The 24,026-nt window shown below is 43.3% G+C and overlaps 1 protein-coding gene across 1 annotated transcript in view; it reads left to right on the top strand.

Moving 5' to 3' along the window:
- The window catches only part of PLCB1 (phospholipase C beta 1), a gene marked incomplete at its 5' end in the record, with an annotated part of 333,313 nt that overhangs the window by 185,729 nt on the left and 123,558 nt on the right, over positions 1–24,026 (top strand). Inside the window, 4 exons of the mRNA XM_018077472.2 lie at positions 11,732–11,872; positions 17,895–17,974; positions 20,488–20,541; positions 21,116–21,191. Of these exons, the coding sequence (XP_017932961.2) occupies positions 11,732–11,872; positions 17,895–17,974; positions 20,488–20,541; positions 21,116–21,191 (351 nt within the window). The remainder of the gene's footprint in view (positions 1–11,731; positions 11,873–17,894; positions 17,975–20,487; positions 20,542–21,115; positions 21,192–24,026) is intronic.

The following is a 24,026-nucleotide window of genomic DNA, read 5'->3' as shown; positions in this document are numbered from 1 at the left end:
TCACCTCGGCTTCGCGCTGGGAAAACAACAGCTCCAGCCTTGGCTGGGAGACCAAAGGGCGGCTCAGGCACACAGAGGTCGCAGAGGCCACATTTCTCACTGTTCGGTGTATTTAAATGTGCTAAATCACCTGCGGGCTGGTATTCATGCCCTGAGCGAGTGTGGCCTGAAGTTGCACCTGGCTGATGTTGCACCTCACCGGTTTGTCATGTCAGAAGGACTATTTGCCTTTCACTGACGTTTTCTGTGGTGTGAGACACAGATCAGTAATTGTTGGGTCAGAACCACCTTGTGTGTTTTGTTTGTGTGTGTGTGTAGGGAAGGGCCGGTCCGGCCCTGCGGGCGCTGCGGTGCCCCGTGTCCCTCACGGCACCCCCGGAGCCCACACGGGGCAGCCCCGGAGCAGCTGCCGCTCAAAGGCGGCGGGAAAACTCCCCCCCAGCTCCTGGATCCCCTCAGCAGCCTCAGCCCGGCAGGGACAGCGGGAACACCGCCCCCCGCCCTGCCCTGGAGCCCCGGAGAGGCCGCTGGGTCCCGGGGGGCCCGGGGGGTGTCCGCGGGCAGCGGAGCGGCTCAGACCGAAGGCAGGTGCTCCCCACGCGGTGCCGGCCCTGCCGTCGGGACACGGAGAGCTGCTCTGCCACCAGGTGCCAGGGGAGCGGGATGGCCTGTCTGCCCTCCTTCTCCTCCTTCTCTCTTCCTGTGCCTCTGCTTCTCTTTCTCTGCTCCCTTCTTGATGTTCTGGGTAGGGTAAAGCCGGAGGGATTGGATTTTGTCTGGGTGTTGTGATCAGTATGTGCTGGGTGGGTTCTGTGGTGGAATGCTTTGTCTGGATTGTGTGGTGCCCTTCGGAACTTTTGCGAAGTTCCCTTATTTTCTCCCCTAAATCATCAGTAAAAGTGCCTCTTGGGAAAAAGAGTGTGGCTTGTTCCCTTGATGCTATGTCGAGGTACTTCTTTAGAACCCCATATATATCTACATTTTAAAACTCCTGGCTGAGCCCGTGCACTTGCGGCTCCTGGGCTGGGGTGTTACAGGTGGGCAGCTGCTTTACGTGATTTGGTTTGACTGACAAGACTGAATAGAAATACATTACAAATTACTGCATAAGCACCGGGCTACTGTTCTAAAACTTCAACAACATAAATATTTTAAAGCTATTTTAATTCTGACTTGAAGTTACATCTTTAACTCCGTCTTTATGCAAACTGTGCATTTAAAACCCAGTGTCAAATGATGCTGTTTTGGGGGAGTGACATTTAGGATATTCTCATCTTTGCAGAATATTCCTTTCCAATTTGCTTACGTTGTAACTATTTGTTTTTCCAGGGACGTGTTGGAAAGGGTCCATATGGATAAAGTGTACCCCTCAGTGCCCTAATCTTATGTGCACAAAATATTTTTAATTCCCTTTTCAAAAAAAAAACAACATTGGACTTCATAACCTTTCAGAAATATTTTGGTCAAACCCTGAGAGTTCATAGTTTTGCTCAGTCAAATACTCCACTGGGGATCCTTGGGAAATGCAGGAAAAGAGGCAGCACAAAGTGTGGCCTGGAGTTTGTGCAGGACTTACCAGCCTCCTGCACACTTTTCTGGTCTGCAGCCTGCGTGCCAAACCTATTTACTCGACTGCTCCCAACTAAAATTTGATTTTTAGAATTGACTGACTGCTTGGGTAGTTTATACACATCAAAATGTGTTTTATTTTCCACTGCCTTGAAGGCTGTTTTATCCTTCAAGCTGGAAAGCCTCTTATCTAAATGAAACAGCCTTAAATTGTTGGATGTAGTTCATTAAATTCTTGGGTAACTAGGAGTCTCTCTGGCACTTAGCAAGTGATATTAGGAAGAGAAGTGCTGATCCACCTCCTAAATGTAAGAATTGAATTCTGTGAGAGCTGCCATGGTTTGTACAAGGCACATTTAAAAACAATTAGTAATTGTTAAACTTCCTCTGCCAATTTTCACCCTTTCTCAGTTCCTGTAAATCCGGGATAACCTCTTTGAACTGAGGAGAGTTGTTAAGTTTGTGAGTTAGTGCAGAGTTCCCGTTATCTCTGGATTTCAGTGTGTCATCTGATATTGGTACTTAGACAAGGGTCCCGTGAGGTTTTGAGGTGGCAAATCTCCTTTAGCTCCTTGCCATTTTCCCACATGTTTATGCTGTGGAAAAGAGCCACGGGCGGATATCAACGATGCAGTTGTGGTTTTATCTGCAGGGGTGTTCACTGAGTAATGTTTGCCTTTCAGAGAGCAACAGCTACTGTCCCTGGTGGTTTTCCTATGAATCATGAGAAAAACTGATGGAAATGGAGAAGCTGGAAGGACCAAATTAGGTCTAGTTGTCTTAATGCTCTGTATCTGCAGAAGTGTAGGCAGAGAGATGTATTTATGAATGAATTTTGGTTCTGTAACACGTGTGAATAATTCAGATGCCCAGAGTTGCTCACTGCACCAAATGTCTGCATCTGGATTTTCCTTCATGTGCACCTCATGCCCTATAGACAGTTTTCCTTTTGGGACCGTTTCCATCACTTTCTCCTTGCACTGATTTTCCCTCCTCCTTACCTTGGCATTCTCATGCTGTTTGGCTGCTCACAGCCCTGTGGTACTCAGAGTTTTCATCAGCACTGTTCTCTGAGTTGAGATGTTGTGTTCTTCAAGTCTGATCTCAGATTGATCCAGCCACCCTTTTTATATTCCCCTCATCAATTAGTTCTCAAAACCACAGAGTACAAAACAAATGGTTTACTATAATGTCTCCATGGCATCCCTTGAAGAATTCCTCTCTGCAGCTGCTTGCCAAAGACATTAGTGCTTGGATGTTCCTTTCCTAGCAGTGACTGAACAGGTTTCCTGTACTTCCACAGGTGGTAAAATGAATCTGTCATAAAACCACCCAAATCCAGTTTCTGCATTTATTCATTGTTTTCTCTCTCTTCAGTCAGAAAAACATATTTTTAGTTCTTACTCATACTCCTTGTAGATTTTACTTCTTTTGGTTTCAGTAGTCAGGTTGTCTACTAAAACAGGAATCTATTTTTTCTGTTAGATACTTGTTTTAAAAGTTAAAATGTACTCAGGGAAAATCATCCTCTCTGGAGTAAATTGAAGCCAACCAACTTTAAAAAAGCAATCTTAAATAATTTGTTTTCATTATGTTACTTCCTCTTTCTTAACTTTACCATCCAAAGCAGTGGCATCTGCTGTATGGTTTTGCCGGGGTTTTTTAGGTGGTTTTATGGTTGTAGTCACATTTTCAGAGTCAAGGCACCATCCAGCTATGGAGAGCTCCCTTGGCTTTGTGGTTCCCTCACTCCAGTTCCTGCTGAGCTGGACTGTCAACCACGAGCCAGGACAGCTCCGTTGAGATCTGCAGGGAATAAGTTCATCTCTGCTGGCTAATTTGGCACCAGTTTTTGGGCATCAAGTGTCCACATCTATTTCTGCCTCTGCATTACTGCAGCTGATGTGTAATAAGAGGCAGTGAAGGTTTGTGACAGGTGGCAGTGCAGGAGAACTCCTCGTTGTCCATCAGTAGTTAATTAGATGTGCCTTTAGGAGCCTGTAGTAAGCTCATGGTCTGATTTGCACCAGCTGAGTATCTGCTACAGTCCAAGAAGGAAACAGTTATGACTCTTGTTGCATCATCGTTGAAATGGTTTATTTTCTTTTCCTATGCTGCAAATGAGTTTCCTAGAATTAAATACTTAAAGGTAATGGGAGCAGTGAGTGTTTACAATAATTAAAATCAGGTAAATTGAAACCTTTAGCATCAAGCATCCCACATGACTTTGTAATTGAAAAAAAATTACAGCAAAACATGTCTCTCAGACAGGTAAGGCAGAACAAAATATTGCTTAGCCTGGCAGTCTTTTTTTCCTTTGTGTTTTTTTTTCCTCTCCTGATGAGCCTGAAACGTTGCAGTAATAAACAGCTCGTTAGTCAGATGTTTTCAGTTACAGCTCTCCCGTTTCATCTGTTGTGTTCGTAGGGGTGGATAGTTGGTGCGTTCAGCATTACAGACCGTCTGGATGTACATATTCCCACCAGCTAAAAAAAATAGAAAAAGAGCCATTGAAATGCAAGTGATTGTGCTCCAGCCCTCCCGGAGCTCTCCAAAGCACCGAGGTGGGCACTCACGCAGTGCCTCTCATTCAGCTCATCTCAAGCATCTCAGATTTTTACAAATGACATATAAATGAGTAGCTGATTGTACCTCAACCTCTGAAGCAACCCTATTAAAATAACTCTACACAGCAACCCAGAATTGGAAGAACAATGCATACGAGATTTATAGATAAGTGAAAATTAAGCTGCTGCTCCAGCTCTTCCTGCCCTGGGGTCTCTTGCAACTCGCTGTAGAAATCATTCAATTCGTGGATTTTTTATGGGTTTTTCAATGGTCTCATACAGCCCAAAGAAAATGAGTTAATAAAAGTGACATGGAAATGAGAGAGGTTTCTTTTCACTGCTATCTCTTCATCTCTGCCTTTAAAATCATGCTGAAGAAAATCTCACGGCATTTTGAGGAAGGAAAAGCAGCAAGGGGAAGTGTGTGTGTGCTTAAAGGTCATTTTGAAAATAATGAGCCATCTGCAGCTGATAAAAATGGGTAAAAAAATGTTCTTGAGTTAGGAAACATCTAGAAGAAGATTGTGCATGGTTGTAGCTTCTTGGTATTTCGCCTTTTTGTAGTTGTCACATAAATTAGGATTTACACTGTGAGAGGTAAAGTTCTTTCATGTTAATCACAGCCTCGTCCAAAAGGACTGAGAAATACCACATTTGGTCTGATTTTACTTAGATGGTTTATACTGTCACTTGTTGTTTTTTTAGAACACGCAGTCTTGCAAACAGTTTAAAACTTAAATACCATGAACCTGAAAGAAAAATATCATGAGAAATATGAACGTTAAGAAGGAGAACTAAACAAATATTCCAGCTGAATATTTGCTTAATGTTTGTCATGAGAGTATGAGAGAGCCAGGGAAGCTGGATTTGGATCACTTGAACTATGGGAAAGGTCAGAAAAAGAGGAGTGATAAGTTTTAAGCAGGCATGTATTCCCTCTTCATCAAAAGTTGTACATCATGGAGAAAGCAGTAGCTTTACTATTCTTCATAACCTGTTCCTGGTAAACTTGATGTATCGATGTTCTTACTTCAAGCATGGAATTAGATCAAGCTATTTTTGGAAAATCAACTCTTATTCTTGAGTAGGTGTTTCATAGAGAAGGTTAATCGGGATTGACTGTTAGATGGATGGTTTATGGTGTCCTTTCATCTGTGGGAAGAACAGCCCTTGGATTTCAGTTGTATCTGAGGCAGTGTTGCTGCTCATCCCAGGCAAGATCTGTCCTAGGAGTCAGTGGATGCCTTGGATCTCCTTCTCCAGGCACTGCCTCTTTGTCTAAAGCATTTCTGACTCCCTTTTACCTCATGCCGTGTTATCCTTCAGAAATATTCCACCCTGTTAGCTGAGCAGATGGTCAAGTTGAGACCAGTTTAGATTATTGAGAGCATTTTTTTAAAGAAACATCCTTGTGTTTTGTACACACTGCCTGAGTTTGCACAGAAATGATGTCTGGATGACTTGGGTGTTTAAACAAGATACCGGCTCTATTTCTGTGCATAGGTAGCTATGGTGATATCATGATAAATTTGGAATCCATTCTGAAACCCTAGAAGGGAGAAGGAATTTCAAAGGAGAAGTATTTGCAAATATTTTGGTTATATGTTGATCTGAAACGCTTCTGTGAAAGGTGTGAAGACATTATTTGTGTTAAAACCATAATGCAATGTTTATCTTCATTGGGCTAAATGTGTTTCTGGTTTAATGACAATGAATTTGGTAAAGATAACTTGATACAAATGAATCCATTTAAATATCAAACTTCCTGTGTATTCTGTGTAATTAGAGAAGAGAGAGTTTGTAGAACACTGTTTTGAATATCTTTGATGTAGTAATTGGAGTTTATTCATTTCACATGACTGTCATTAAGACAGACAGACAAAATCCTGTCATCGGGTTTTTGTAGGTGTGATTCCCATGTATGGACATTCTCCTTAATCAGTGAAAGGGATTCCTGAAAAACAGACTTGAGAGATTTCACTTTGGTCTCAACAAAGGAAGGAGAGGGAGAAGGAAGATGTGTTTCCTTGAAGGATGAGTCTGTCAGTCCTCTCGATGGGAAGTTCTTAGCCCTCTGCTGTTGCTAGGTGTGACAGAAAGGGTGTTTGAACTGGCTTTGAGGTCTGTGGAGGGATTGTTAGCAGTGAATTTAAGTCAGTTAACAAGAACATTTTGTCTGGGGGTCACAGTGATGCTCTGCAGCCCTTCACAGCTCCTTAAGAAGCAATGCAGAGCGATGGTCCCTTCGGAGTGGGACACTGGCTGTGGGATTGTCTCACCTGCAGCCCAGACAGGTCCTGTAACCGGCAGCACTTGTGCATTGTTCCCTTGTGAAGCAGAGAACAGGCTCCAGGTGGGAAAGTCCCCCCTGGCTGACCCAGGTGGGCAAACACTTCCCTAGGGAGGTGCTGCAGTCCCTGCTTGGCCCGGGATGCAGAGGGAGCCACTGGGCAAGATGAAGCTCTGTAGATAAAAAGATAGGAAGCAACACCCAGGGACCAGGCAACACCACGGACCCAAGAAGAGTAGCAGACCAGAGCTGTGTGCTTTGGCTACCACAGGTGGTGCAAAACCATTTTAACAGAGTCTTAGAGAGCAATTCCTGCCCTTGTTTGCTCCCCTGTGCTGGGCAGCGCTGCAGAGTTTGGTTGGATCACTCCAGTGATCGCTGGGGGTGAGTGGTCTGGTTCTAAGAGTCACTTAGGATTTCTTCATACTGCCCCTAAACCAGCAACTTACCCCCTGCTTAAAGGGTTAGGAGCTGGTATTTTGATATCTGGGTCAAATACATGATATATCCATGCTGTCCATACGTGCATGGATATACATTTTTGTTGATAGACAGTCTGTGATAAGGCATTCTTGGAGAAAAGATGTTTTTCTATTTGAAGAAAATCTGTGGGAGTTTTGCCTCTTACAGAGTTACAATGTAAGGTCCTATTTTAGCAAGGTTCTTCATTTAATTTAAGCTCAAGCTTGAGTGTTTCCTGGAAGACTCTTTGCATATGTAGCTATCTAATTATGCTTCTTTCCCCCCTATATTCCCTCTCCTGAGATACATAAAGAGCTAGAAAAATATAAATGCAGTTTTGAGTGTTTGGAAATCTTGTTCTGAAGAGAAAGAAACTAAGATGAAAGGCTGTAGCCATTTTTGTTTCAAATCTCTCCCGAAGTTATCAGGGCATAAATATAACCTTTTGGGATTATGGTGTAGAGTCTAGGGAATTTTGAAGTACCCTTATAGCTATGAATATAAGTTAGAAATCAACAGCAAAATGTATTATTGGTATTAGTTTTCAGGAAAGAAAAATTTTAAAGAGCTGGTGATTCTATTAAGAGATGTTATGGCATTTGCTGTACTGTGCAGAGCACACACAAATTGGGATTTTGGGGTTAAGAACTGCACTTTAATACACCAACCACAGTGGAAAGCAGTCCTCACAGAGGTTGGCAGCAGTGTGGCTGAGTTGCCTCTTTAAATTTACATTATTCTTATGATTTCCAGCAAAGTCTAACAGGGGAAAGTTTTGGAAGTCTGATTGAAATCTATTTTTATCCTTCTGTCCACAGAATCTTGGTTTCTAATAAAATATCATTACTCTACATTTGTTCATGAAAGTTGCAGGAATACCTTAAGGGTTTTTTTTTTTAATTCATTTATTTTATGTTTCTGGCTGTTGCTTTTTTCTATTTTCTGGTTTTGTTTCAGGTTGATTTAAAGTGTGGGGGTTTTTGATAATTTTCTCAAGACAGCAGAACCAAACAGGGAAGGTTTTTTACCAAATGAGCACACAGTCCTCTGACCAGCTCTAACCTTAATTTGACGTGACTGACTTGATTTTTAATAGATTCTAAAGATCTTTGGCTGCCAATACCATCCTTGTGAGCAGGCAGACACAGAGGAGGTGACACGTTCCATCTCCCTCTGGGAATGTCAACCCTTCAGGCACAGAACTGTCCCATCCAAAACACTGGTTTTCCTGACCTGGTTTCAGGGTCAGCCCTTGAGCTGAAGCTGAAGCTCCTTCTGGACTTCAGTGGAAGGGAAAAAACAAGCTGCCCCTAAAGCCTTTTGACTGAAAGAGTCAAAAAGATTCTCCTTTGTCAGAAAGCATCAACATTTTTTGATGTTTTCTGACATCAGTTAATGTCAGAAATTAGTACCCTACAAAGTGAACTTTGATTTCTGTGGGTATGGCCAATATTCTGCTGTTCATTGGGCATCCCATGGGCATGTTCCTGAACGTGATAGACCTTCAGCAGCTCAGGTGTTCCAAAAACTACTGTAATCAATAATAAATAGGTATAACTCTTCTGAATATCTGCCAAAGAGCTCAGTATGTTCATAATAAGGCCCCAGTCCAGCAAAGAGATTATGCCAAAAACCAACCTGTTGCCCTCATGAGCCAGGATATCAAACGCACCTCCAAACAGGGGCAGATTTTCAGTCTCATTCCTCAAAATGGAATTATCCAAATCAAAATAATCCCATTTACATAAAAGAAGCTAAATTTGGTTTTGCTTCTTGGTTGTGGGTTTGTTTTTTTTTTCTTTTCCCATGTGCTCTCCTATCATCTCCACAGGAAAACTTGCTGACATTTTAAAAAGGCCTTTGATTCATAGAGCTTTGATAGTCTTCAAGATGTGGATAAAGGATGTTTTGCTCATCTCCTTAGGAGTGTCTGCAGCTAATTGTGGTAATGAGGGAGCAGAGCTGTTCATGTGGAGAGGTAACAGTGCACTTGGGTAGCTTAAGTCTGAGAACTTCAGACCTAAGGACTAAATAATATGACTGGACCATCAGCTGGGGGATAAGTTGTTCTTAGCAAGTGCATCTGTCAGTGCAGCAATGGCAGGGGTCAAAAGGGGTGTGAATCATGTTGGTATCAACATTATTCTTTTTGGTTGAACTTAAAACTAAAAAAATTAAAAAATATATGTTAAAAATATCTACAAAATGTCTGGTTTTAAGTCTGTGGAGCACACAGCAGGTTACACTGAGAGAGCCCAGGACACACAGTGTGTGCCCTTTATCAGTAGGGGCCGGATGAGGACAGGGGAATGCATTGCTAGAAAGGACTCTGTGCTTCAAACTCGGTTAGAGAGTCTCAGACAGACCAGAGAAATTCAGCATTTTAGTCATTCAAACCCAGCAGCCCAAAGAGGATGGGCTGTCTAATTTCTTGCCTTTAAAACCTGGAGGAAAAGTCTTTGGTTTGGAAAACCGAATTCATAGTCCCATTTCTTGATTTACCACTTTGTGCTTCTAAAAACCTTCCTGAGCCAGTCGCAGATAACTCCTCTTTTGATGAATTTGCTTTGAAAAAGCATCCCATTTCAAATATGTTTCTTTGCCTCCCTCTCAGTCTAACTAGAGGGTGATTCATCACTGAGACATCCTATGGTTGACTGTAAATACGAAAGAAAAAGGTTATCAGCTTTCTTCTTTTGTTGGTGTGATTGCCGTTCATCATCGGGAGTGAAACCGGGAGCAAGAGGTTCAACCGGGGAGAGGAAGAGAGGAATGACAAATCCCTGGAAGAGAAGGAAGCCAGAAAGACAATGCTGTTCACTTTGAGCTCAGAAAGGATGATGCTGTTCCCAGACAGGCCCTTGAGCAGAAGCATTTGTCTGTCTGATTTTGGGAGAGTGAAAAGTAGATGAATTCTCATCTCCCACAGACATAAAACAAAGCTTTGGAACATCCAACCTGTAAATAAAAGGGAAAGTAACCCGTCTGGTAATACACCAACTTAGCAACTTCAGGGCATTTCTGGTGCTCTTCTCCAAGGTCTAAATGATACCCCTTTTTTTTGGTCTCCTCATCTCTGGAACACAGCTATTATTTTTATATCCCTCTCGTGTTTTTCTCTTACGCAAAAGCCTGTGATCAACCTGTTTACCCATGAAACCATCCTTGTCTCGGAGCACAATCGTATTCCTTCCTCACAGAGCCCTTAAATGGGATTCTTCTCTCTTGTTTTCCTGCAACACTTGCCATTGTACCCAGTATTTGAGAGACTCAGCACTGTGTGATGGACAGCCTTGTGCTCTCTTTCCAGTTTCTACATCATCCTTCAAAATGCTTTCCTAAACCTGGCGAGGTGTTTGGTGAACGTACCCTTAAACTCCACTGCCTACAAGCAGATATACCAGTCAGGAGATGGCCTTTAGACTGAGGTCTTGTTGATACAGAATTTCCTCTGAGATCCATGAAAAAATGGCTCTTTTTATCGTCTTGTTGCTCTCTTATATTAACTTTAATTTGTGTCAGTTGGTGGAAATTTAGATGCTTAGTCAAGAAGTTATTAAATATTAAGAAGTACCATAAGCACTAAACATGCAACCAGTGGGGGGAAAAGATTCACAGGACAGTGAAACTTAAACTGCAGGATATTTTTGTGTCAGTTTTGAAATAGTTTGAGCTCTACACAGAATCTCTTCCCATGGGGGTTCTGTTTGCTGGCCATTTGTTAGTATTTGCACCAGACTGAAAAATCTTATCTTTTAGGAGACCCGAGCTTTCAGATGACACCGTATCTTTTCAAAGGTTTGAACCCAGTCACACAGGGCATCTTTTCATCTCTCTTTGCCTTTATAAACTTCATCATGAGGCCAAGGAGCAAGTTGTTGTCTTAGCTTGAAAAACACTGGGTGTAATTCTTGGAAAAGCTGCAGCCTGATAGAAACGGAAACGAGTTGAGTCACAAAGTAACCTGAAATCTTTACTCAAACCCTCGTGTTGCCAGTGAAGCTGTGAGGCTCAGCCTGTTAACAGGCGACAGAAGTCACTGAATTTATCTTTCCTTCACAGAAATGTTATGTAGTCATTTCTGTCTCAAGCACTGGGACAGGGTGCCCAAGGGAAGGGGTTGAGTCACCATCCTCAGGGGGGGATTTAACAGACGTGTCGATGTGGCACTTGGGGACATGGTTTAGTGATGGGGGGGGACAGGTGGGCTCAGTGACCTTAAAGGTCTTTTCCAACCTAAATGGTTCTACGTTGGATACTAAATCTGAATGGAATATATCTAATAATTTAAATAATACATGCCGTTTTGAACATGAAAAAGAAAGAGCGGGTCACTAAAATTCCATCTTTCGTTTCGTAGTGTTTAAGACAGTTAATTCCAGAAGGCTTTTTAATTCCTTAGGAAAAAAAAAAGTTCTCATTTTTAGTTTTATCTAAAATCCACGAAAATCACAGAGAATCTCTCTGCTGAGGCCAGTGGCCTCTGGACAGATTGTGTTATTCTGACAAGCAGCACAGCTTGTGTGCACTTAACTTCTGAGGCAAAAATCCTGGAAATAGGAATGTGCAGCCATCAGCTGGACAGCTCTTAGTCCGTGCAGTACCAAAACAGAGCTCAAAGGCTTTGAAGGATTTACAGCAGTGATTTTCTTTTTATTCTGGGTTAATATCTTTGAATATTTTAATGAGTAATTAAGCGGATCAGAAACAAGTGCCATCGTGTTAAAAACGTTCAACACAACACAAAATTTTCAAAATTGAAGTGTTTGCAGAAATAATCACCTCTTTTGGCGTAAGTATTTGCAAAAGATTTGTAATTATCTCCTCATATGTTTACCTGCAGGATCCAAAGCTGCGCGAACTGCTGGATGCTGGGAACGCGGGAGGCCGGCTGGAAAATCGGATGATCACTGTGGTCTATGGGCCAGACCTGGTCAATATATCCTACCTGAACCTGGTGGCATTCCAGGAGGATATAGCAAAGGTAACACACACTCATCTGTCATATAAAATTAATGTTTTGAGATCTGGATAAATGACAGGAACGTGGCAATTGCTATGAAACGAACCTCAGTTCTGTTCTAGACTTGTGCTGCTCAGTTCCCAAGAAGAAATGCACAATCTTTTTATTTTTTTTTCCCCCAGGAGTTTATTCAGCAAGGGCAGGCCCCAAAATGTGTGCTCATCTTCATAATGTTGCCCACAGAACCCAACTAATCCTTGCGAAAACAACAGTACCCAAATTTCTACTGATGTTACACCATGACTCTCCAAACACACATCAATACATTTCAGTAATTATCCCCCTGCTCTAAGTGTGTGCAGTTTGTGGATCATCTGTAGGAACAGAGTAGGTAAATGGTTGACTTTTGGAGGTTGGCCTGTGCCAGGGTGGTGGGAGTCTGCAGCTCTCCCTCGTGCACTCAGGAGTGTCAGCAATCAGGCACCTTGTTTGTCTTTGAGCACAAACAGGAATGTTCATGTGTGGAAGGTCAGTTTTAAGCACCACATTTTGCCCACTGATAGCCCTTGATAAGGATTGTGTAGCCAACATCACTGCCTTGGCAAAGCATTTTTTCCATGCAGGTATCCAGTTCCTTCATTTCTGTCCCACACACCACATAAAACACGGCTCTGTGTGCCAAGCAAGTTACAATTCATATTAGTACATGGTTTGAGGTTGGTTTTTTTTTCTCCTTCTTCCACTTTCTATACGTTTCTGTACAATTTGCTGAAGTGGGAGCTCTTTGCTTTATCTATTTCAAACTGACATTCAGAATCTGCTCCTATTTCCACTTCCATTCATGTGGGTACACTCTGATGCCAGCCCCCAGATAACCATGCACAGAACACACTTCCATATGTGCATTTTTGCACCCTTGAGTTCACTAGATTGTGCTAAAAAGAAAGATTCTCTGTAACCTGCTGCAATTTAACAACAGTGGGGAGTTATTTTGTCATCTCACAGGCAACAAGGATTGTTAAACCAGGTGCCAAAAGGTCATAGTGTGAAAGCCTTCAACTAGGGGAGGATATTTGTGCTTGCCAAGTTTCTATCTCTGCCAAACTTCTTTAGCCAGTTGATCAGCTTGGTAAAAAAAAAAACATTTTCAGTCTTCCTGTGATATGAAAGAGTAGAAACCAAATGAGTTTGTGGTGGTCCATGGGCAGCTGAGTGGGAAGTGCTGTCCTCAGGCTTGGAAATGCACAGCTACGCTCTGCAGGGGTGGGTGAGGAATCCTGACACTGCAAATGATGGAAAAAGCTCTGAAGGGAAAGAAAAAGGAGCTAAGTTTATCATAGGAAACAAAAAGGTATGCTGAAGCTTTTCCAGCAGGAATTGTTAGCCCTTATCGGGGAGCAGGGAAAATAACCCAAATCAGAAGTTTTATGTCCTCCTCCTGCACCTTCCTGGCCAGCCCCCAGTCAGTGAACCATAATCTGTTTGCCAGAACAGCCCAGAAATTGGTATTCTAGGACTGTTTTCTATTTGAGAATGGAACCTTAAAATACAGTAGATAAAATCATATTTAGTAAAAACTTGGCTGCTCTAAGTCTTGAGTAACTCCTAAGAGTCTAAGTCTTGCTTTTCATTTGTAAAGGCAGGAGAGCAAATAAGTGAATATTTGATCAGTTGGGCACTGTGGCCTGGGGGTGCAGTTTTCAAAGCATTGCAGATTAGTCGTGCTTGCTTTGAGGTCATGTTCAATATCCTGATTGTCTGAATGGAAACAGTTTGGAGCACTGTTGAATGCAGCTAAAAATTCCTCTTTTTTAACCCATCTTCCAACATCAGATGAGCCAGACCACAGGCTCTGGTCCTTATTGTCTCCCAGAGAAGCTGTAATAAATAAGCACATCAGGCACGAATCATCCTTCCAGGGGGCTCTGGGAAGGAATGTCAGTACAAGATGTTTTCAATGCCACACGTCAAATTTTGACCCTTCCTCCTTCTGATGTTCCAGGGAAAGCAAGTGCCAGTGGAAATCTCCCTCACCTTTCCTTTTCAGTGCATGAATATTTTGTTTTGTTAACCCTGCATCTGTAGTATCTTATTTTTCAGGTTGTGTGGCTGATGTTGACCAGGCAAAGTAAACTATAGTGATCTTGGTGAGGCAGTTGAAATTATTCGGTTATGGGGGTTTTTTTCCTTCTGCAGAGGGCTTCCCTTTCTGCTACAAACTGCCACATCCACTGACCAAATTATGGGAAAATTAGGGAAATACGAGTCTTGGGTTATTCAACTTTCCTCAGGTGCACTAGATAGGTAGAAATGAGAATGTACTGGCATAGGGTTTATTTGTGAGCGTCCACACAGTTTCTGCGGAAGCCAGGATAAAGACAGAGCTTTATTCTCAAACCCTGTTCTGAGCAGGTGCTCTTTTTCTCTGTCTCCATTCCCAACCTATCAACCTCTGTCTGCTCTACAGTATTCCATTCTCTTCCCAAATCTAGTGGCTTTTTTCTTGTTTTTCTCCATCTCTTTCCTCTCCCTCTCTTCTGTGCCTCTCCTACCAACCCTGTTCTTGCTGCATGGCCAGTCCTGGCCGTGCAGGCCCCTCTCTGGAGCCCAGGGAAATCTGTTTCTCCTCGGTTTGATAAGCTTTGGATAAAATCCATCCCTAAGAGCTGATGAATTCCTCCATGAGTAAAATGGTGCCATCAAAGATGATTCACCAGTCACACTATACTGCGCTTTCCAGCACACATCTTTATTTTTCTGGCTTCCCCAGAGCTCGATCAGTATAATAAAATGCTGAAGCAAACCGTATAAATTCACATCCATTTGATATGGGGTTTTTTAAAATAAAATTCCTAAGTGAAAGTGTAGAATTTCATCAGCTTGCTTTGTTAACCTCCCACCAAAAAAGAAATGTGAGAGGAACATTGCCTTCACACATAGTCAGTTCTGATTTGAGGGAAGTGTTCTCAGGACTCCGTGCTGTCTTGTCTTATGAAAAAGGTCTCCTCTCTTCTGTTGTGCTCCGTGTCTTGGTTGGTATCCTGATGCATGCAATGGAAGAGAGGAATCACTTCCCTGAGCAACACAGTGAACTGCTGCTTATATTCTACCTGCCAAAGCACAGAGCAGAGAAAGAACTCCTTGGTAAAGCTCATGGGGATGATATAAAATGAATTAACATAACAGGATGTAACCAAGAGGGGATCAAGTTCAGGGAGCTCTTAATATGTTGGATGTGACTTGCTTGGAGTTGGATATCAGAAGGCTGAGTCCTTCCACTGCCACGCGGGATCAGAGCCTGGGTTTGTTGGCACTAGTGCAGTCCTGTTACAAAAAAACCCTGGATTTGTATTTTCCTTTTGTGTTGCACCTGTCCAGGAGTCCCCTGCAGTGATCCAGGGGCTGTTACAACCTCTCTGCTCTAGGCTGTTTTCTTCCCACACACAGCAGTCCCTACCCAGTGCTCTCCCCGAGCGCTGCCTTCTGGAATCGCTGCTGCAGAGAGAACATCATTCCTGCAGTTTGAGGATGGGCTTTGCTCTCTGCCGTGCAGCAAAGCCAAGGAAACGGGGCCATTTGGTAGCTAAAGCAGCAAGACACATCTTGGCTCAGAGCTTGATCCAAGCCCATCAAAGGCAGTCCCAAGCATCTCCTTTATTTCTTCGGCTCTGTGCTGGAGGCTCTGGTTTCCTCTCCTGCCGAGGGTTTGCTGGAAAGGTGATGTGGCCCTTGGCAGATTTGTCTGATCCTGGCTCCTTGGCTGTGGCTCTGTGGTGGCTGGAATGAAGACCCTGAAATGGGAGAGACAATGAGCAAGTGTTGCTTGTGACCTGTTGACTTGGCTCAGCCTGCAGGTAGCCCTTGGAATGTTTGGGAAGAGCAATGCAAGCGCTTTGAAGAGCCAGGAAAAGCCAGGAAAGGGACATGGCAGGACTGTTTATATAAATATATATATTTATATATAAATAATGCATGTGACAGGCACACAATAAGTGAGTTCCTTTTACATTCCTGTCAACAAATATTTGGACAATGAGAAGGAAGAGCTGGGGTGTGGGATACTCCTGAAGTGCCCCACTCCTGTTTTCTACCAAGTATTTTGGTTTCAAGCCCAGCAGAACCGGCGAGATAAAAGCAAAATCTATCAAGATCTGTTAAAAGGCAACATATTTTCAGTTTCCAAATAGTATTTTGTGTTGCCATTAATCTCTGCAGCCCTTAGTGTCAGAGGGAGAAGTTTGAGCTGCTATTATTAGTGCCTAAACAAAGCAGTGTTTACAAGATGGGCCTATTTTGAGCCTGGAAAAACGAGTTGCCAAGAAGAAAAACAGATGCTGCACTTAATATGCTTTCTGTTCCAAGAGTCACAGCGAAGCAGTTGGGTTGCTCAGGGACCAGACTCCTCCTCCTCTGCTTTCTCACACCCCCGATTTCTTCAAATCAAACCTAAGAAGGAAAAACAATGAAAGAAGGAAAATGGAAGTGGTCATGAGAAGGTGGAGGGGAGGGTTATCTCAGCCACGCTGGTTTGCCTCCAGAACAAGTCTGCTTTTTAGGTAAAACAAGCTCATAAGCTCCAAAGTGATGTAGGAATACTTCTTGCACTGGAAGTCAGTGATACTTATCATTGTCCATTTTTGTCAGAATGAAATCCCCCCCCTTTTTTTTTTTCATTTTTCCTCAAGAAAAAGAAAAGCCAAGGAGAAGGGAATACCTCCCAAAGAGTATGAGAGGCTGTGTGGCAATGGGAATTTTGGATTTGGGCTTTTCAGAAAGGAAATGCGTTTTTAGTTTCAAAGGAAACTCAGAAAACTTCGTTAAGTAAAACAGTGTTTGCAAAGGCATTGCTTGTTTTCATCCCTTTATTTTAAAAGGTGAAATGAAGCCAATCCCAAACCACAGTCGTGATTAAAGAGGTTTGCAATTAAAGGTTGTAAATAAGCACTGAGTTAGAAAGAAAAAAATGTGCTGAAGTTGTCAATGAAAAGCTGCAGGAGAGACCTGCAGGGGAGGACAAGCAGTGAGAGTCTAAACCTCACATTATAGTCGTGGATCAGCCACGCTGGGAACACGGGAAGGGTCAGGGACCTGAGGGAAGTGCTTCAGCAACGTGCACAGATGTGAGAAAAACAAGTCAGGAGAATAAAGGGAGGAAAAGTGAGGGAGAGCCATGGGAAGAACAGAGCCTGCAGGCAGAGATGGGAAGTTTCTCCTGAGCAGCTGGAGGACAGATGATCAAAGGGCTGGAACACCTCCCCTGTGGAGACAGGCTGAGAGAGCTGTGGCTGTTCGACCTGGAGAAGAGAAGGCTCCAGGTGAGACCTTCCAGTACCTAAAGGGGCTAAAAGAGAGCTGGAGAGGGACTTTGGACAAAGGTGTGTAGGGATAGGACAATGGGGAATGGCTTTTAACTGCCAGAGGGGAGGGTTAGATCAGATATTGGGAAGAAGCTCTTCCCTGTGAGGGTGTGAGGCCCTGGCACAGGTTGCCCAGAGAAGCTGTGGCTGCCCCATCCCTGGAAGTGCTCAAGGCCAGGCTGGATGGGGCTCTGAGAAACCTGGGATAGTGGAAGGTGTCCCTGCCCACGGCAGGGGAGTTGGAACCAGATGCTCTTGGGGGTCCCTTCCAACCCAAACCATTCTGTGATTCCATGGGGTAAAAATAGGGAAAAATAATGTAACAAGGGATAGGAGCACTGTGCAAGGATTGTAAGCACGGTAGGGGAGAAAGAGCTGTTCTGTTTGGAGTTGCATCCTCCTTGCACATCAGAGCAATTGAAAAGTATTCCTACACATTTCTGCTGGTTGGGGTTTTTTTAAGCTTGTTTTTTCGTGTTGGCTGGTAAGATGTTGGATCAAGTCAGTACTTTAATTTGTAACAGTCTTCATGGGTTTTTTTTTGCAGCATGAGGAAATCGGGTCTCTCCGATGAGGAGAGTTTTAATGAGACCCTTTTTACCGACAGTATAGTTTCAGAAAATATTTTACCTTGTGCAAGTAAACATCTCAACCAAGCCTCACTTCACCGTGTTTTCCCTTTGTAGGAATGGTCAGATGAAGTGTTCAGTTTGGCAACAAATCTGCTGGCACAGAACATGTCAAGGGACGCCTTTCTGGAAAAAGCGTAAGTGGCCGTCGGGGTTCAGTGCCGTGGGTGTTGCTCTTTTCCCTGCGTCTCGTTTTCCTCCTCCTTTGTTAGTCACATTGTCAGCTATTGTTTCTGCTTTGATGGCTCGACACTTCTGTAAACACAGCCATCCTTTCATGTGGTTTTAAGAAGCCTGCTATCTCAGAGTCATTTAAATAGAAATCCTCTTAGGGTTCTTCTTGCAAACTACTAAATCCATGCAGGAAAAACAGAATTAAATGCTGTCCTCCCCCTGTATAGCCAAGTTGTAGCTTCAGCAGTAGTATGAAGCTCTCTATTTAAAATGAAAGAATATTCTGGTTTATTTTCCTTTTTCCTGCCATTGATTAAAAAAAGTGAGAAATGCCAGAAGTCCATTTTGCTCAGTCTGATCTCAGGCTGTGTGTGCCTGATTTCATTAGATGCATCTATACTTAGTCAAAAAGTTCCCAACTGCTTAACTTTAATCCCATGTATTCATTCATAGGTGCCTATTCTGGCAAGGAGGGATGTGTGTGTGTGTGTGTGTTTTCCTCTCATAAGGTTTGTTGTGGTGCAGCTGAATTCAGCAGAAATTCCTGAGGAAACTTTGCAGGCTGGCTGTGGCTGGAGCTACAGCTCTGTGTCTCCAAACACTGTGCCAACCAGTGGTACATCAGGCAAACCAGCTAGAAATGGATGGAAACACTGACATGTTGACAATGGAAAACCTGTTCATCTGAGCAGGTGACTTCCTTCAGCTCTGTAGGTTGTAGATTGTAGGTGAGTTTGGAGAGTGATTTGGTAGAATTTCCTTGCCTCTTACCACCCGAATTCCCAGGTGGCCAGTGGGCTCTGCTGACAGGTCAGTAGTGGCTGTACCTAATGGGCCTTTTCCTATCCAATCCAGAGGAGGAACCTCTTATCCCACAGTACAGTGGAGCCTGTCAGATTTGGAGCTATTTTCTGGCAGTTGTTCAGGCAATATTAATTAAAGATGAAGTCACTGGACACATTGCATAGATTCAGTAGCAGGCAAGCATGGCATTCCTGTGTCTTTTCCCACTAATTAATAAGTCACTTGGAAACCATAAGGTTTCTCAGGTCCTCTGCACAGATGCCAAACCAGTCACTTAAGAAATCTCTGACTTTGAAGATTAAATTATTTCCCCATTATAATTATTCTACAAAGCAAAGGGCTGGTTGCAGTCCTATCAGAACCCTTTGGTTGAAATAGAAAACCAGATTGCATTAGAGCAGAGTGAAGGGGTGTTTTCTTTATGGCATTCAGTCCCTTGGAACGTTGGAGGTGCAATAATAAACAGCAATAATAAACTGCAATACTGCCCAGGGCAGCTGGGAGCGCAGGGGGGCTGTGAAGTGGGAACCCAGGACCAGTGTGACATCCAGAGTTTGTCCTGCTTGGAGTCAGCACTGCACCACTGAAATGGGTCCATTCAGCTCCTACCAACAGGAACATCTCCTAGCAAGCATTTCAACAGCAATAACATGCTTGGTTTTCTTAGGTGGGCAGGGAAACAATGGTGTCCTGTGTGTTGCAAAGAGCCTGAGGGGGGGAAAGTTTGGGGATTTGTGTTTTGTTTTGTTTTAGTTTTTCCCCACTTTCTGTTATTTTTGGCTTCTTTGGCTGTAGAGGAAAACACTGAACGAGACTAGAGTGTAGTCAGATTTTTCAAAAAATAGAAGACAAAATGAAAGAAACCTTCTTGAGTTTCTTTATTTTATTCATTCCTTGGCTAACTGCTGTGACTTTTTTGTTTTTAATCCAGCCCAGTACTGGGAAACGGGGCAGAGGGGATAATATTTTTGTTTGGTGACACAGTAGCACCAAACACTTCAGTTTCCAAAAGATGCCCATGGGGAGTCAAGGATTTGTGAAAATGTTCCTATGGGGTATTAGCATGCACTTTGTTTTTGAAGTGGTTGCTAATGGCATTTTCTGTTGTGAAGAAAAGGAAAGTTTGTTAGAACCATGCAGTTTTTTCTTTTTCTGATAGACCAATGGGCAAAGTGAAAAAGTGGGGGGTTTTAACCAAAAAAAAAAAAAAAATCCCCCTAAATATTTAAGTGTTGCAACATTTTTCACCAGATCTGCAAGAAAATGTTACTGCAAGAAAATCATTTATGGTTTTAATTCTGCTCAAGTGGGAGAGGTGAAGCACTCAAAAAGTTGTGCTCTTCACAAGCTCATGGTAGGCAGTGAACAGATAGTGGTTGTAGGCCCAGCTGCTTCTCATGGAAGTTACTGGGTGACTCCTGATTCAACTGATTCAAAGCCTGCTGAAAAATCTGGGCAAAGATAGATCCATCCTCATCCTGCCACCTTAATGAGATGGCAGAGAAGGAGAAGGGGTTTGCTCATTCATGATGTCCCAGCAGGTTTTCATTTTGGGCAGAAGAGCTGAGTGGAACTTGCCACATGAACAGAGCACTGGCACTGAGCTGGGAAGTCTGTGGAGAGGTCCTTTAAAATGATGTAAAACTGAACTGGGATGCTTTTGTCTCCACAGTTACACAAAACTGAAGCTGCAGGTGACTCCAGAGGGGCGCATTCCTCTGAAGAAGTAAGTGCCATTCCCCTGCCTTACCATGGGTAGGCTCTGCTGACTTTTGAGTGGGAATATATGTTTGGGATGAGCATGTGGCCCCTATGTCTGGAATGATGACTTTTTCACGTGTTTAGGACACATCACAGGGAATGTGTGGTATCACAGTGATGCTCAGGATGGCTGTGCTCAGATACCCTTTGGGTGTAGGTTGCTCTTGGGATCTTGAGCAAGACATTCCACTTCTCTGCCCTTGTTCATTCCACTTGTGAAATAAAAAACCCCATAATTTCTTTACCTCAGAGACATGTCGTGAGGGTGAACAGATTCAAACTGCATGTCACTGGGGTGATAGGAAGAGGGCAGGGGTGACTTTCTCCAGTCACTGTCTGCTGTGATAGGGGCTGGTGCGGGGCAGAGTTAAACTCACTGGGAGCACCACTAAACTCACCTCTGTTACTGAGCAGCCAGCAAATGGAAATAAAGAGCTAAAGGTGTGATAGACTGGGAAGAGATATTCAGTCTTTAAGCCACATGGGCACGTGAAGGCATGTCTTTAACCAGTTCTCTCTGTTTTGTCTCCATTTTGCAGCATATACCGCTTGTTCTCCTCTGACAGAAAACGGGTGGAGACGGCGTTAGAAGCCTGTAATCTCCCATCTTCCAGGGTGAGCAGCTGCATTTATTCAGATAAACATTGCTTGTGTTTGGGGCTGTTTGCTCTCCACTGACAATTTGTTCAAGGCTGATCGTGCTGTGCTGGCTTTGCTGCTGGAAAGGTCCTCAGCAGTGGGTCTGACTTGAAGTTGTGTAAGGACCGGGAGCTCCTGGAAGAGGTATGAATGGAGTAAAAGAAAGGGCAGAGGTTGTGTGACCTGTCCTGGAGAAATCCTATGAGGATATTTTAAGACTCAGCCACTGTTGCCCAGTTTCCACAGCGTGATTTCAGAGCAGTGTTAGCTCAAGGTGTAGCTAACAGTGTAATCTATAGCCTGAGGTGAGTGACTGGTCACACTCACTGTAGCTCATCTAAAAGGTGCATGAACTAAGTGTTGAAACACTGTTAATACTGTGGGATGCATCCGTTGTGTCCTGCTAATCCAGGAGCTCTCCTCAGCTCAGAGCACTTGCAGGAGGGTTCCTCATCCTCAAGGCTTTTTTTTTTTCCAAAAGGAATGAGCTGGAGCAGGTGATTCCAGTTAATGCTGGAGTGCAGATGTCCTTAGTCACAGAATCACAGGATGGGTAAGCTTGGAAGGGACCACAGAGGGTCACCTAGTCCTGCCTCCCTGTTCAAGCAGGGTTCTCCTCACAGGTGGAGATTCTCCTCCAAGCAGCTTCCTGCAGGATAATTCCTACCTTCAGGGGTCCCAGTGGTGGGACAGAACTGGTCTGTCAGGAGAACCTGCATCCCCTGATCCCTTGCTCTTGTAGAAAACTCTGCTGTGAGGTTTCCTGGATGTTTGCTTCCCCAGTTGTTAAATAAAGACAATTCCCACAGCTCCAGAAGAACAGTGGAGCAAAATCTTCACAAGCCAAACCTCAGATTTCACTTACAATGAGACCTTCCTTCATATGTGTGGGAGCTTAATTCCATAAAATTCCAAGGAATGTTTTCAAAGTAGATATATAAGATCATAATCATCTTATCTGCAGCTAGGTTGTGAGGTTTAGAAACGTGGTAAGAATAGTTTTAAAGATGGGTTTTCATTTAATTGTTAGCAAACGAGATATGCAAGAAAACCTCCGAGGCACTGCATTTAAATCAGTTGGTTTATTACTTCTGTTTATTACATATCTCTGAAAAGAAAATCTAAATATCACTGGAGGCCTTGAAAGAAACCACAGCCTTTTTGTGCTATTTGTTTAAGCAGGGCCAATTTCACATACACGTTGCTGGCTACTTGTTGCTGGGATACCATCTCGAAAATTATTCACAGCATAAAGTAGATCTTTCCTTTGGATGGGACAAAAGAGAAACACTCTGCATGCACCAAAGAAAACTGTGCTGTTGATCATCTTTGAAAAATATTGTAGAAGTGTGAAACTGGATCTCATGGAGGGGATGGAATAGAATAAAATCAGAACTTCAGCTACGGCTCTTTTCCTTTGGGTTCCTGTTTGTTTGAACAAGTAAAGTTTTGACTTCCAGCTCTTCTGCCCTATTGTGCTGCAGGACAATAAAGCCTTGGAAGAGCTGTGGACTCCAGCAGCATGAAAGATGTGGATATCAGGGGGTTTTGCTTTTTGTGAAGGGGCATTGCTTTTTGTTATTGTTGGTTATTTTTGCTTGTTTTGGTTTTGTTTAAAAGTGCCTTAAATAGAATTTGAAGAGCTTTATTTTAGCTGCCTTTTTGGCTGCGAAGGCTGGTTTCTGCCTTGCAGTTAGTGTAGAGGTTCACAATGAAGCACCAGTGAGCTTGACTGTTAAAATAAAATAACCTCCTATTGAGTCCTGTCTGTGCAAATAATCGGAATTAGCTCTCAAACATGTAAGAGACTGGATACAGATGTTGTTATAAAAGCAGGCAGGTTACCAGACAAATCATAAATCAACAGTGCTTGAAATGAGTGGAGAGTCTTAATCACAGGATAAAATTGAATGCCAGTGTTAAGGAAAGCTGGAAATGAGGGATGCTTTCATGTGGTACTGCTGCAAGTTTGTACTTTGTTCATTGGTCTCAAAAAAGAGAGGAGCCCATAAGGTGTGTGGGTGGTTCCTCTGAAACGTGGATGGCTCAGACCAGGCTGAGGAAGGGGGCAGCGTATTTTAATCCCTCTCTCGGCAGACGGGCTTTGGGAATCCAAATATAGTTGCCTGAGGTTGTGCCTGGGGTGGCAAAAGCTCTCATCTCCCGTCTAGATAATTGTGGTTTGTAGCTCCCACTGATGATGGTGCTGGTAGGAAATAGTTTTTAAAACTATCTGTACTTAAGCCTGAAGACTTCCTGTTGGTTTTCCTCTTTGTCATAGGTGTTTGGAGATACAGGGAGGGAAACTGAGGGATGTTTTCTTAATTGGCACCGAGTGGCAAATCAAAGCTTGGATCTCTGGTTATTGGAGGAGACCTACATTTGTTCAGCTGAGCACCTTCAAATCCCCTGTAAAGGAAAACATATGTTAGGTTGATTGGAGACTGTAGTTCTGTGGTAATTAGAGAATCAATGTTTAAAATGCCCTGGCAGAGGGGTTATAGGCAGAGGGGACAGGGGAGAGTGGGGTGCCAGCTTTAACAAGAAAATTCCCAAGCTTTGAGAATCCTGGCCTTGGGGAAAATACAGGTCTCGACAGTCCAACGTCAGCCGAAAGCACCACGGGACAAAACCCTCTGGAGCCTCTGTGGGTTTCACAGCTGACAGGAGACAAAGCACCGCCTGTGCCATTCGTTTATTTATTTTATCCTAAAGCAGGAACAATTGAGAAAAGTTTCCTTCCGTCCAGCAAAGGCTTGAACCAATGCTTCCTGTTCCCTTGGCAACGGCGTTGGACGGGCAGAATAAATA

Source organism: Manacus vitellinus, unplaced genomic scaffold (genome assembly GCF_001715985.3).
Source record: "Manacus vitellinus isolate BGI_N305 unplaced genomic scaffold, ASM171598v3 scaffold_38_pilon, whole genome shotgun sequence".
In the NCBI taxonomy this organism is placed as follows: Eukaryota; Metazoa; Chordata; class Aves; order Passeriformes; family Pipridae; genus Manacus; species Manacus vitellinus.
The sequence above is the reverse complement of the archived record's forward strand: the minus strand, read 5'-3'. Positions and strand labels throughout refer to the sequence as shown.